Genomic DNA, 12,976 nt, shown 5'->3' on the forward strand with positions numbered 1-12,976 from the left:
TGAGGGAAGTATTGCCAGAAACAAATTTTTAAGTCCACTCGTACCTGCAATCTAACCAAATGCCCAATTCCTTGCAGGCGCTGATGTGACCCATCTCGTGGATACTGCAAATGTTAATTGCATTCCAAAGGCAATTGTTCCAGTAGTTACGTAGAACTGATGGAATAATACTCAGCGTGCACCACACCCTGCCCGTGGGCTGATGTTGTTACAGGATGGTGATGATTGAATTTCACTATCAGAAAGGGGACTGAATGGGAAATTCTCCGGCTGCCACTCCGCAGTATCTCTAAGGTAGTTATTACTCCCATTCAAAGATGACAAAAACCTCACCAAAATATACAATAGACCACAAATTGTGCCATGAAGCGGGAGGTGCTTCCGGGAAATCCGTGGACATAGACCATCACCTTCACCGGAGCCCCACCCGAACTCGGCTCCATGCACTACCTGACCGACGGGCGGGAGTGGAAAACCCCCATCAGGATGCTGCAGCCAGGGACCTGCGGGATTGGCCTCTGACATTTAGGTAAGTGGAAACTGTATTCGCTGCTCACGATGCGGTCTCCTCTACATTGGGGAAACCAAACGCAGATTGGGTGACCGCTTTACAGAACACCTCCGTTCAGTCCGTAAGGGTGTCCCCGGAGCTTCCGGCCGCCTGTCATTTTAATTCACTGCCCCATTCCCACTGGGACCTCACCGTCCTTGGCCTCTTGCATTGTTCCACGGAAGCTCAACGTAAACTCGAGGAACAGCACCTCATCTTCCGATTAGGCACTTTACAGCCTTCCGGACTCAATATCGACTTCAACAATTTCAGATCATAACCTCAGCCCCTATTACATTTTCACTTATTTTTTTTATCCACACCTTTGTTTTGTTCCCCCCCCCCTTTTCCTTTTTTTTCTCTCTCCCACATGGCAGCTGTCTCCCATTCTACCAGCACACTTCACACCTAATCTGAGCCGTCTTTTGTCTCCACTAGTCCTATCACCATCTCGTCTCGTTTTGAATACCTCTTAATGTCTCTTCTCTTTTGTTCTCTCCCAGCCTGGCCTCTTAATCTATTTCATTCCCTGTGCCTCTTTAGTCTTGATAAAGGGTTTTGACCCGAAACATTGACTCTAATTTCTCTCCACGGATGTTGCCTGGCCTGCTGAGTTTTTCCAGCATTTTCTGTTGTTATTATAAGTGGAAAGAGGGGTCGGGTGTCAGTGGACAAAGGCTCCTCTCCTCCCCCTGGCGCTCAAAATACACCAAATCTATCACTAAACTTCTGTATTAATAAAAATTATATTAGCCCCTTCTCAGTGAGGTAATCAGTCCATGGGAACCAAATGACCATTAAATCTGAGCTCTGTATGTCACATGCGACCAATCAGGTATGAGATTCAGTATCTGTTGGCCACCTTATTGCCTCCTTCCCAATCCTGACTCCAGTCTTAGCCTCTTTCTCCCAGGCCTGACTCCAGTCTCTGGCCTACCTCTTGTTCCCTGGCCTGACTCCAGTCTCTGGCCTACCTCTTGTTCCCTGGCCTGACTCCAGTCTCTGGCCTACCTCTTGTTCCCTGGCCATGATCATGGCTGTTCTCTTGCTCCTGGGCCTCTGTGTTCACATCCCCAAAACCAACTATCCCTAAGTGTAAGTTGTTCCTGGAGCTGACAGCTGTGGCAACTCCTGCCTCCAATGAAATTGAGGGGCAGCACAGAAAATAGCTAGATCCCCACAGAGGATGGCAGTGCCCAGGAGGAGCCATATTTGTCAAGGCTCAGTCCACTGAAAAGAAAAGAAAGACTTGCATTTATAGAGCGCCTTTCACGACCACTGGACGCCCCAAAGCGCTTTACAGCCAATGAAGTACTTTTCGAAGTGTAGTCGCTGTTGTAATGTAGGAAACGCAGCAGCCAATTTGGGTACAGCAAGCTCCCACAAACAGCAATGTGATAAATGACCAGATAATCAGGTTTTAGTGATGTTGGTTGAGGGATAAATATTGGCCAGGACATCGGGGAGAACTCCCCTGCTCTTCTTCGATATAGTGCCCTGGGATCTTTTACATCCACCTGAGAGAGCAGACGGGGTTTAACGTCTCATCCGAAAGATGGCATCTCCGACAGTGCCACACTGGAGTGTCAGCCTAAATTTTTGTGCTCAAGTCTCTGGAGTGGGACTTGAACCCACAACCTTCTGACTCAGAGGCGAGGGTGCTGCCCACTGAGCCACAATATTCATACACAGTATTAGGGACACTGTCTGCATCCCGGTGAGCAGGAGTACTCCTGAAAGACCATTGAACCCATTTTGCAAAACCAGCCTCTCAGAGAGGAGTGCAAGGCAAACTCAACCCCTAAAACCACCTGAAACGCCCTTATATGCTTGTGTTTTGGATGAAGCAGAAAGGGAACATCCAGCTTGAGGAACATAAAAGCAAAAGGGTGTGAGAAAAGTCAGGAAAATTGGGTAAAATGATTTTAGATTCAAAACAATCTGCACTTTAATCGAATTCTCCCAGACATTGCCAAACGTGACTGCACAAGGTAAGAGCTCACGGTGTTGAGGGTAATATATTAGCATGGATGGATAGAGGATTGGCTAACTAACAGAAAACAGAGAGTCGGGATAAATGGATCACTTTCAGGTTTGCAAAGTGTAACTAGTGGGGTGCCACAGGGATCAGTGCTGGGGCCTCAACTATTTACAATCTATATTAATGACTTGGATGAAGGGACCGAGTGTACTGTAGCTAACTTTGCTGACGATACAAAGACAGGTGGGAAAGCAAGTTGTGAGGAGGACACAAAGGGGAAAAAATAGGGTTTGCGCCCCCTCTGGGGCGCTATTAGCACCCCCGCACTGGTAACACACCAAGAGGGAAGCGGGGCGCTACTGGAAGCACTCCGTCTTGGGGCGCTGCGAGTGAATATCGCAGCGCTATGTGCCGCAGTGCCACGCTCTGCGGCAGTTCGCGCCGCGGTACTGCAGGCCTTCCTCCCCTTATTAAAGGGGAGGGGCCTTGTGCAGCGCGACCTGGGGCCCAGCTGGGCCACCAGGGATCGGAGTGCTGGCAAAAGAGCTGTGGTAGAGAATTCAATCCGAGAATCCATGTTATACCCTCTCTAAAGCCTCAACATCCTTCCTATAGTCCATTGACATTGTGTATTGATAACCTGCATCTTGGAGCAGCTTTTCAATTGGATCAAAGGTCCTAACTTTGAAAAAAAGGATTTACTTATCTCCAGCAAAAATCTTTTTAAGGTTGCAAGCAGAAATGAGCATTGCTTCATGGCCTTTGTGCTCTGCTGATTATCAGCAGGTCAATGCCATGCTTCTATCACAAAACCCCTGAGATTCTTGTAAGAGTCATCACACACATTATTCCCTCTGGTAGGCCCACACCACATGTCGTATTGTGTCAGGAGTGCATGCTGAGGTGATGAGTATTGTTGGTGTATAATTGAAGTTGCTGCTCCCCGCTGGTGTCTATCTATCACTGTCTACCTGGCCTCACCCAAACACTTGGGCCTAGCCTGCCACCTAAACCCGACTCCCAAACACTCAGCATGCCAGACCTGTTAAGTCTGTGTGTTCTAGTTGTATTTAAGATTAATTACTGACACAGACTACAAGAATAACGTTTCAACAGGTCTTTACTAGTTGGAGGTCAGGGCTATACTAACAGCAATATCACTACACAGTACTTATATACCGGTGGTCACCACCGGTATTACGTATACAGCAGCCAGAGAAAGTAGTACATCTCTTAAGGTGGAACAGGCTTAAGTTCTCTTAAGGTGGAACAGGTTACATACACCGCAAGACCCTCAGCCTCATTTCTGCTCAGCAGAAACCTGGTGGGTGGGCATTTAAAATCGCCCTGGCTCTTACCTGTCCGAAAGCCGCCATGATCACAATCTCTGCAATTTTAACCTGCTCTCCTGAGCAGGCAGCAAGGACACACACACAAAGTTACAGGGTCCGTCCTTACATATGCATGTTGCAGCCCGATGACATCATTGAAACCCGACTGTAATTTTAGCTCGGGCTGAGCGGGGAATCCACCTGGAGTTAAAATCGGGGCATATGTATCTCAAATTGGATTTGTAACACAAGGGCCAATTTTAACTCCCGGTGGGAAATCTGGCAGGGGCAGTCGGAGGCCTGCAGATTTTAACTGGCGGGGCTAAATTCAGCGCCGCCGGTCAGATCACTGGCCATTGCAAGTGGAAAGCAGTAACTGGCTGGGCGAGGACGAAAATCAGGCAGCCCAGAGACAGGCCACTTCATTAGGAGAAGGCTGACGGCAGCAAGCGAAGTCTGAGACGGGGAGTGGTGTTGCGAGGGTCTCACGACGGGCGGGGGGGCGGGTGGGGGGGTGCGGGTGGAGCCTGGGGCAGCAGAGGTCTGGACTTTCCTTGTGGGTGCACTCTTGCTCAGCTTCATCTGGCAGGGCAGCCGGGCAGGTGTCCCACTCAGGAATGGGTTACAGTTCCATTGGGGTGGTACGCAATGTTCTTGCTAAACTGCGCGGCTGCGCAGCGCTCTGGAGGTCCCGCACAGGCCGTTCAACCGACTTTTCAGTGGAAATAACTGCGCATGCGTGAAAATTTAAATGTGCTGCGCAGCCAGTTGAAAGGGCCCGTGCACCCCAAAAAAAATTACAGGGAACATTGGTGGTATGTACGTCACAGGACACCAATTTATATTTATTAGTGAGTCTTGCAGGAGCCTCATCCGCCACCAAAACCAACGGCATTAAAATGGAAGATTGCCAGGAACGGAGCGGGAAATAATACCGCTCCATTTTAACTGCTCCGCTCCTTTCCCGCTGGCCGGAGAGAGAGAGTTAAAATCACCCTGACATTCTTCAAAAACCTGTATGGAAGAAGCAAGAGTTTAATACCACAAGTTGCTCAGGAAAACCTACTCTGCTGACATGGTGGGTCTTCTAACACAGCTCAAAGCAGAAGCATTCATTTATTGTGAGGTTGGGGGACCGGGTGGATTTTTAGACTGGTGGTCTCTCGGTGCACATGTTAAGACCAGGTCGACCCTAGTTTGGTGTTGGTAACAAGGACCGATTTGGTGGTCAATACAGACGGACTGAAGTATAGGAAATAAAAACAAAGTACACAGCAACTCCATCCGCATGTGAGAAGGCAGGTTGACGTTTCTGGTGGAGACCTTTCCCCAGAAGCAAATATTATGGACAGATGTTAGCGTTAATATAGACTGGCATTCTCACTGTGGACAATTCCCAATGCTATTCTGCCAAGTGTTCTGTGTTGTTCTGAATGGTGCTGATTGTCACCATACATAGAGCCAGTCATGTCTAATTACTGATCACCCCAAGGGATCTTATAAAGTACTTGCTAATCACAACGTGTCTGTATTTTAGTGAATGGATCCGACCTACCCTTCCGTTGATGCAGCGTGAACTCATTGGGAGATGCGTAGTACCACAGGCAGATTACGCTGATGTAAATCAAAGGTCAGTGCCGCAAATAATAGAGCAGCCTTGGAGTAAATGGTTATCCCATTCCACCGAATCTGATCTGAAAACAATGTGTTTGTGCTACATTTGACATTTCCTCCAGGGGGTTTGCATTAGACTCTCGAAATGGGGGTTTGCAACAGCAGGAGAGACCTTGTCTGAATGCTGGAGCAGTGAGGCAAGGCAGTGGGAAAGTCGCCATCCACTCTGCTCCAAAGGAAACAGGAACTGGCAACCTCTCTCTGTTTGGTTCCCAACACAAAATGGCCATTTAACTGGTATTTGGCTTGTGATAACCCTGATCAAGGAGAGAGTTGCTCTGGTCATTATGTGTAGTGATATCATAAATGTGTGGGGATAAATTTCCCCAGCAAAATCATAAACCCCCTGTTAAAGGATGATACACAGTGACCAGAGGAACTTATACCACAAGTTCTATTTGCAAGGTCTGTGTTTTTCCCTACTATGAGACAGGAACTGCACGTTTGCTGTCTCTGTACCCAGATTAAGTCTGATCAGATTGTCTCTTGCTCTCTCCATGAAGTGGTTCACCTGATGCCCCTTGAAGATGAGTGCTCGGGTTGCACACTGTTCAAGCCTGCCGTGTTGCACATGGTAAAATAATGGAAATTTACCTGAAATGGTAAAATTCTCAATCAGTGGAGGAGCAATGGGGTTGCGGTGTGCAGGTATAAAAACCTTAACTGTAGATGGACAGGTTCAAAAAAATATTAAGTAGGCAGTTGAAATTTGGGGGTTTATAGAGATAAGGATTGAATACAAAAGCTATGAGGTCTTGGTGACTCTATAAAGCAATGCCTTGGCCACATCGGGAATACTGTGTGCAGTTTTGGGCTGCTCATTGCAGAAGGGATATGATAGCCTTGGGGAAAATGAAACACAAATGGACCAGACAGATATCTTGGATTAAGGAAAGATTAGAGAAACTGGGGCTGTGTTCTCTTGAACTGAGAAAACTGAGGTGTTCAAAATTCTACAAGGAATAGATAAATTACACATAGATAGATTATTGTAGATCATGGATTATTAGTAGATAAATCAAAGACAGGAGACCGTGATCTCAAAATAAGCATTAGGAACAAAAAGGGGCAGATTAGAAAAGTTCTTTTCATGTAACTATCAGGAAAGATTGAGCAGGCTGGGGCTCTTTTCTCTGGAAAAGAGAGGACTAAGAGGAAATCTGATAGAGGTCTTTCCTTATGAAGGGGTTCGATAGGGTGGCTGTGGAGAAGTTATTTCCACTTGAGTCCAGAAGAAGGAGACATAAACATTAGATAGCCACTAAAACAGGTCAGTTAAAGAATTTAGGAGGAATTTCTTTAGAAAGAGAGTGGTGAGAATGTGGAACTCGCTGCCACTTGGAGTGGTTGATGCAGATCGTATTGATGCATTTAAGGGGAGTCTTGATGCATACGTGGAGGAGGAGGGATATGGGGGCCGGGTGGGAAGAGATAATTAGACTGGAAGGAGGCTCGTGTGGAGCGAGAACACCAGCATTGACCAGTTGGGCCAGATGGCTTGTTTCTGTGCTGTCGATTCCATGTAATTCTATGCAACGGATTATTGGATTGTGCTTTCCCTCAAGTGCTGATCAATGCTCAGTCAATTAAAGCATTCAAAACGGGACTGGATAAGCGAACAGATGGGTTCTTATGGCAATTCAGTAGCTTTCATGGTCATTACTTCAGGTGGTGTGATGAAATATGCCATTCATCAGGCACTCTGTATTCTCTGTGTTTGATTGTGACTGTGACAAGCAGGGGAGTTTAGTTTCAGTTTCATTTCCTTACCTGTATTGTATTGTGTGTAGGGCTCCGCCCATACCTGGCCCCTACTTAAGCAGGCCCCAGCGTGTCTCACAGGCAGTACAGCAGATCTCTGGATGAGAGACACTTCTCCACTGTGTATTACTTTCCGAGTTAATAAAAGCCTTGCTTTGCTCCGTTAACGTTGAGTCTCGGATTCATTGAGGCACATCAGGTGGCAGCCCACCTCTTGGGTGGAATTTAAAATCAGAACCTCTGGGTTGCTAGTCCAGCACCATAACCACTGCAGTATCATAACTTGTGAAACAATCGGCATCAGCCCTCCTGCAAAAGCAGAAGATAATTTGCAAGTTCTGTAGCAAAAAAAAGGAAAATGACTAATTTAAATTTAGCTTGACGCAGTAAAACTCAGAAAAACATTGTGATGAATTTAAATATTTTCCCTTGAAATGACTGGACTTCACACAACAAACAAAAATGTGACTTTGAACTCAATTGGAGAGAAAAATAAAACCTTAAGGGAACGCCGCCCCTGATTTGTGAAGTGTATTGATGATGTCGTAGAGCCCGTGACCCTCCGCTCCCAGTGTCTGCGAGACTCATCTACAGAGCGTACGGGGTAAACGGAGGAGACAGGGTACATCTTTCATAAGGTGCCTCAGAGCCATGTGACTCATCGAGTTCAGTCAGTATTCAAACTCCTGCACTTCAATTCAGCTTAACCCAAATGATCCCTGTAAACGTCATTGTTTGGTAGATAATTCCTGCTGTGGGTCAGCACACGATTCAGTGACATCTCTGACAGGCTTTAAGCATTATGCACTTCTCAGGGGCAGCCACAGAAACCTTACTCCAGTTAGCTCATTGAGCAAATCCATTTAAGGAAAAGCATTTCCAATAATGTTTACTGGCCACATAGCAAACCTAGTGGTTAGCGAGGGTGAATTGCTTGTTTCGAGAGGACGTATCAACTGTTTGATGAGAGTGTATCAGTTGTTGGTGATGGTGGGGTAGAAAGTATCTGGGCCCAGTCTCGGTGCTGTGGCAGCCGCAAGGGGCCCGACGATCGATAGAAATTGGTCCTCAGGCCTCATCTACATATTGGGGTGGGGGGGGCGAGCTGGTCGCACCTCCACAGGCAGCTCGCCCCAAGGGAGAAACCAATTTTGGGCCGCCTGCCTAGCTGGCATTGTCCCTCAGGTAAGTCCCAGGAGGGGAGGGGGTTGGAGTGGGCTGCGGTGAAGTGGAGGGGTGTGGGGTGGGGTAGTGTGCAGGTGGCGAATGCGACTCCTGTGGAGTCGGGAGATCACTCCTGCTCATCCTGGCTCCACAAGAAGGTGTTTTTGAAAAAGAAAAATCAAAAACTTACCTTTGGTTGGCGGCAGAAGAATGCCAACGTCTGCCCTGCTCATGAGGTGACCAATTTGTGAAAAGGATCCGTTAACAGGTGTTAAGCCCCTAATCTACATATTCTGCCCAGGACACCTAAAACATGGGTCCCACAAGTTTGGTAGTGGCACCAATGCTTGCGCAGATTGCATGCAGGCCACTGTGGCAACAAGAGCAGGTCAGAGGCTGGGTATTCTGCAGGGAATGTCTCACCTCCTGACTCCCCAAAGCCTTTCCACCATCTACAAGGCACAAGTCAGGAGTGTGAAGGAATACTCTCCACTTGCCTGGATGAGTGCAGCTCCAACAACACTCAAGAAGCTCGACACCGTCCAGGACAAAGCAGCCCGCTTGATTAGCACCCCATCCATCACCTTAAACATTCACTCCCTCCACCACCGGCGCACCGTGGCTGCAGTGTGTACCCTCTACAAGATGCACTGCAGCAACTCGCCAAGGCTTCTTCGGCAGCACCTCCCAAACCCGCGACCTCTTCCACCTAGAAGGACAAGGGCAGCAGGCGCATGGGAACACCACCACCTCCAAGTTCCCCGCCAAGTCACACACCATACTGACTTAGAAGTATATCGTCGATCCTTCATCGTCGCTGGGTCAAAATCCTGGAACTCCCTCCCTAACAGCACTGTGGGAGCACCTTCACTACACGGACTGCAGCAGTTCAAGAAGGCGGCTCACCACCACCTTCTCAAGGGCAATTAGGGATGGGCAATAAATGCTGGCCTTGCCAGCGACGCACACATCCCATAAACAAATTTTTAAAAAAGCACTGCTAAATTGGTATGCTTTGCACCCGTCTTACGCCCAATGCACACCAATTTCAATCCCGGTATACCTCTTGTTTGGAGATAGTGTTCTGGCTGTTTGGGAAAAGAATGCATCACTTGTTGGAGGCAGTACATCGCTTGTTTGGAGAGGATAAATTAGCTCTTTGGAGATGTTGTATTTGAGAAGAAATTCACCTTGTCCACAGCAATCCAGGGAGTTTCTGTTTAGAAGGTCATATTGGGCCCAGTGTCAGTAGCTCACCGTAGGGAGGGTGGGGATTTTAAGTAGCTGCCCTTAAAGGGATGCAGCCACACAAAAGCTGGGGCAAAAAAGTGCCTGTCAAAAGCAGTGGCATCCAAGTTAACTGTCTTTACGCAGAGGAGCGTTGGTGCATGAATTACTTTATCACTGGAGGAAAAGACCATCGCACCTTTTAAAGGAAAATTGGATAAATATTTGTAGCAAAGGAAGTCATGGGGCGCAGGGCAGTGCGATTAGTTTTGGATTGCTGTAGCAAAGAGCCAGCACAGAGTGATGGGCTGAATGGCCTCCCTCTGTGCTGTAAACCTCTATGGTTCTATGGCCAAGGTAAGACTACCCAACGGTAGCATTTACCAGATGGCCCAGGTAGGCAAAGCACAAAGTGTTGCCTACCGAGCCATTGTCTAGTTAGAAACGCTTCAAGAACACCCTCAAAGCCTCCTTGAAAAAGTGTAACATCCCCACCGACACCTGGGAATCCCTGGCCCAAGACCGCACAAAGTGGAGGAGAAGCATCCGGAAAGGCGCCGAACACCTCGAATCTCTTCGCCGGGAGCAAGCGGAAGCCAAGCGCAGGCAGCGCAAGGAGCGCACATCAACCTAAGCACCCCGCCCACCCGCCCCTTCAACCACCGTCTGCCCCACCTGTGACAGAGACTGTAGGTCCCGCATTGGACTCATCAGTCACCTGAGAACTCATTTTTAATGTGGAAGCAAGTCATCCTCGGTTCCCGAGGGACTGCCTAAGAAGAAGGAGTTACTACTGGTCCATGTCGAACCTTACGCAACCTTATACAGCTCTTTCATTGCTGACCAGGTACACCTATAATCCTGGAATTTAACTCAATTTTCAGAAAAATAGCAGCCTCTATGGGTGGTAAAATGCTGCACTGTAACAGCCTCTCCTAAATAACTGCCCCCTTTAGGAAGCACCAACCTTGTAAGAAGATAGGGCAGTTATGATCAAACAACCAAGCTGTTGATGCTTGGAATCATAGAAATTTACAGCACAGCAGGAGGCCATTCAGCCAATCGTGTCTGTGCCGGCCGAAAAAGAACTATCCAGCCTAATCCCACTTTCCAGCTCTTGGCCCGTAGCCCTGTAGGTTACGGCAGTTCAGGTGCATATCCAAGTACTTTTTAAATGCAATGAGGGTTTCTGCCTCTACCACCCTTTCAGGCAGTGAGTTCCAGACCCCCACCACCCTCTGGGTGAAAAAAGTTCTCCTCAACTCCCCTCTAATCCTTCTACCAATTACTTTAAATCTATGCCCCCTGGTTATTGACCTCTCTGCTAAGGGAAATAGGTCCTTCCTATCCACTCTATCTAGGTCCCTCATAATTGAAATACAATATAACATTAATTGATCTTTTGTTAACGGGGACTGCAAATCTGCATAACATTAGATGTATTATAATATTTACAGCAGTAACAACATACAAATTCAAATGTGCACAAAAGCTGGGGCCAGCCGCCAGTATAACGTTATGCGGATTATAGCAATAGGCGACTTTACATTATGCGAAAGCAACTGTAAGAAATTATCACTCGTATGCTGTTATATAACGGACTAAATGTTATCTATGGGATATTGAAGTGTATCTATGCATAAACTGTAGGTAAGAAGTGACCAGAAGGGTGACCTTAGTACTTCTTCTTAGGCAGTCCCTCGGAACCGAGGATGACTTGCTTCCACATTAAAAATGAGTTCTCAGGTGATTGATGAGTCCAATGCGGGACCTACAGTCTCTGTCACAGGTGGGGCAGATGGTGGTTGAAGGGGCGGGTGGGTGGGGTGCTTGGGTTGACGTGCGCTCCTTGCGCTGCCTGCGCTCGGCTTCCGCTTGCTCCCGGCGAAGAGACTCGAGGTGTTCGGCGCCTTCCCGGATGCTTCTCCTCCACTTTGTGCGGTCTTGGGCCCAGGGATTCCCAGGTGTCGGTGGGGATGTTACACTTTTTCAAGGAGCTTCTGCCCACCTGGGGCTCTCTTGCCGTGCCGGAGCTCCGAGTAGAGCGCTTGTTTTGGGAGTCTCGTATCGGGCATGCGGACAATGTGACCCGTACATCGGAGCTGATCGAGCGTGGTCAAAGCTTCGATGCTGGGGATGTTGTACTAGGACCTTAGTACTAGATTCTCAATGAATGTGGGTCTAGTAAAGAACCAGTGTTTCCGTAAATGTGTTAATTGGCCCACAGAGAGATGACAATGAAGCGGCAGCTGCTGTAATAACCTTACCTTTGGCAGCCCAATGTGCTCCTGTCGTCTACTGCTTTGTGGAAGTGTGTAAAATCGAGTATTCTAAAATTGTAGTGCAATGTGTAGAATCATGCTTGCATTTACAATCTTCTTTGAATAGGTCGGAAGCTGTCCTCAATCCCACCCAACATTTCACTCCTGTAACTGCCCAGTAAGGACGGTGATTTTCATGCAGCCCCACTCCACACAGTGCATCGCACTTCAGACTAACCCTCGTCACCATGAGAAATGCTAATCTACCTCTCCCTGATTGAAGACTTGAGTTATCGCCAGCTGTAGAGTCTAGCTCCTGCAAATATTAACCTTGCCTTCTAGTGTGTTGAGCTTAAAGCAAATAATCCTGTATTTATTCAATCCATCAGTTGCCCGAGTCTCCTGCCCTTCCTCATCTCAATGAAGGTTGATGACACAAATCAGTACGCTGTTCACTTGACCAGTGAAAAAAACCCGTCAACACCGATTCTCCTTCCCGAATCTTTCTGTTTGCACAAAGCAGGTGATTATTTTTTCCCACAAGATGCTTTGTCCATCTTGCGATTGGGGAGCCCATTTTCAACGAGTCCGGCAGTAACTGCCTTACCCCGGCTCGCCCAGGCTACAAGTCTCACAGAAAAATGAATAACAGATTTCAAGCAGAATGAGAGCCTGAAGGAAACGGAATCGCTTGATTGCTCCGATTCTCTGGCCTCCTCGCTGGAGTACGGTTCCATTTCTGCAGACAGCTCCTTGGTATCTCATTTAAGTTTTCATGTGAGCCCAGCTCGAGTCAGCAGATCATTTGACCATTGAGGGTCATCACAGCCAGACCCAATCCTGCTTTTTTAAATTCATTCATGGGATGTGGGCGTCGCTGGCAAGGCCAGCATTTATTGCCCATCCCTAATTGCCCTTGAGAAGGTGGTAGTGAGCCGCCTTCTTGAACCGCTGCAGTCCCTGTGGTGAAGGTACACCCACAGTGCTGTTAGGGAGGGAGTTCCAGGATTCCAGCGACGATGAAGGA

The 12,976-nt window shown here is 47.8% G+C and overlaps 1 protein-coding gene across 2 annotated transcripts in view; it reads left to right on the forward strand.

Annotated features, from left to right (window-relative positions):
- Positions 1–12,976, forward strand: part of LOC147098030 (dual specificity protein phosphatase 1-A-like) — a 205,318-nt gene that overhangs the window by 111,213 nt on the left and 81,129 nt on the right. The window contains exons 3-4 of one of the 2 annotated variants that reach the window (XM_085971238.1): positions 78–529; positions 5,400–5,492. In XM_085971238.1, the coding sequence (XP_085827364.1) occupies positions 318–529; positions 5,400–5,492 (305 nt within the window). In that variant the 5' untranslated portion in view covers positions 78–317. The remainder of the gene's footprint in view (positions 1–77; positions 530–5,399; positions 5,493–12,976) is intronic. The other variant, XM_085971239.1, reaches the window with a different exon arrangement.

Source organism: Somniosus microcephalus, chromosome 30, assembly GCF_052327205.1.
Source record: "Somniosus microcephalus isolate GS21.2 chromosome 30, FLI_Smic_1.0, whole genome shotgun sequence".
In the NCBI taxonomy this organism is placed as follows: Eukaryota; Metazoa; Chordata; class Chondrichthyes; order Squaliformes; family Somniosidae; genus Somniosus; species Somniosus microcephalus.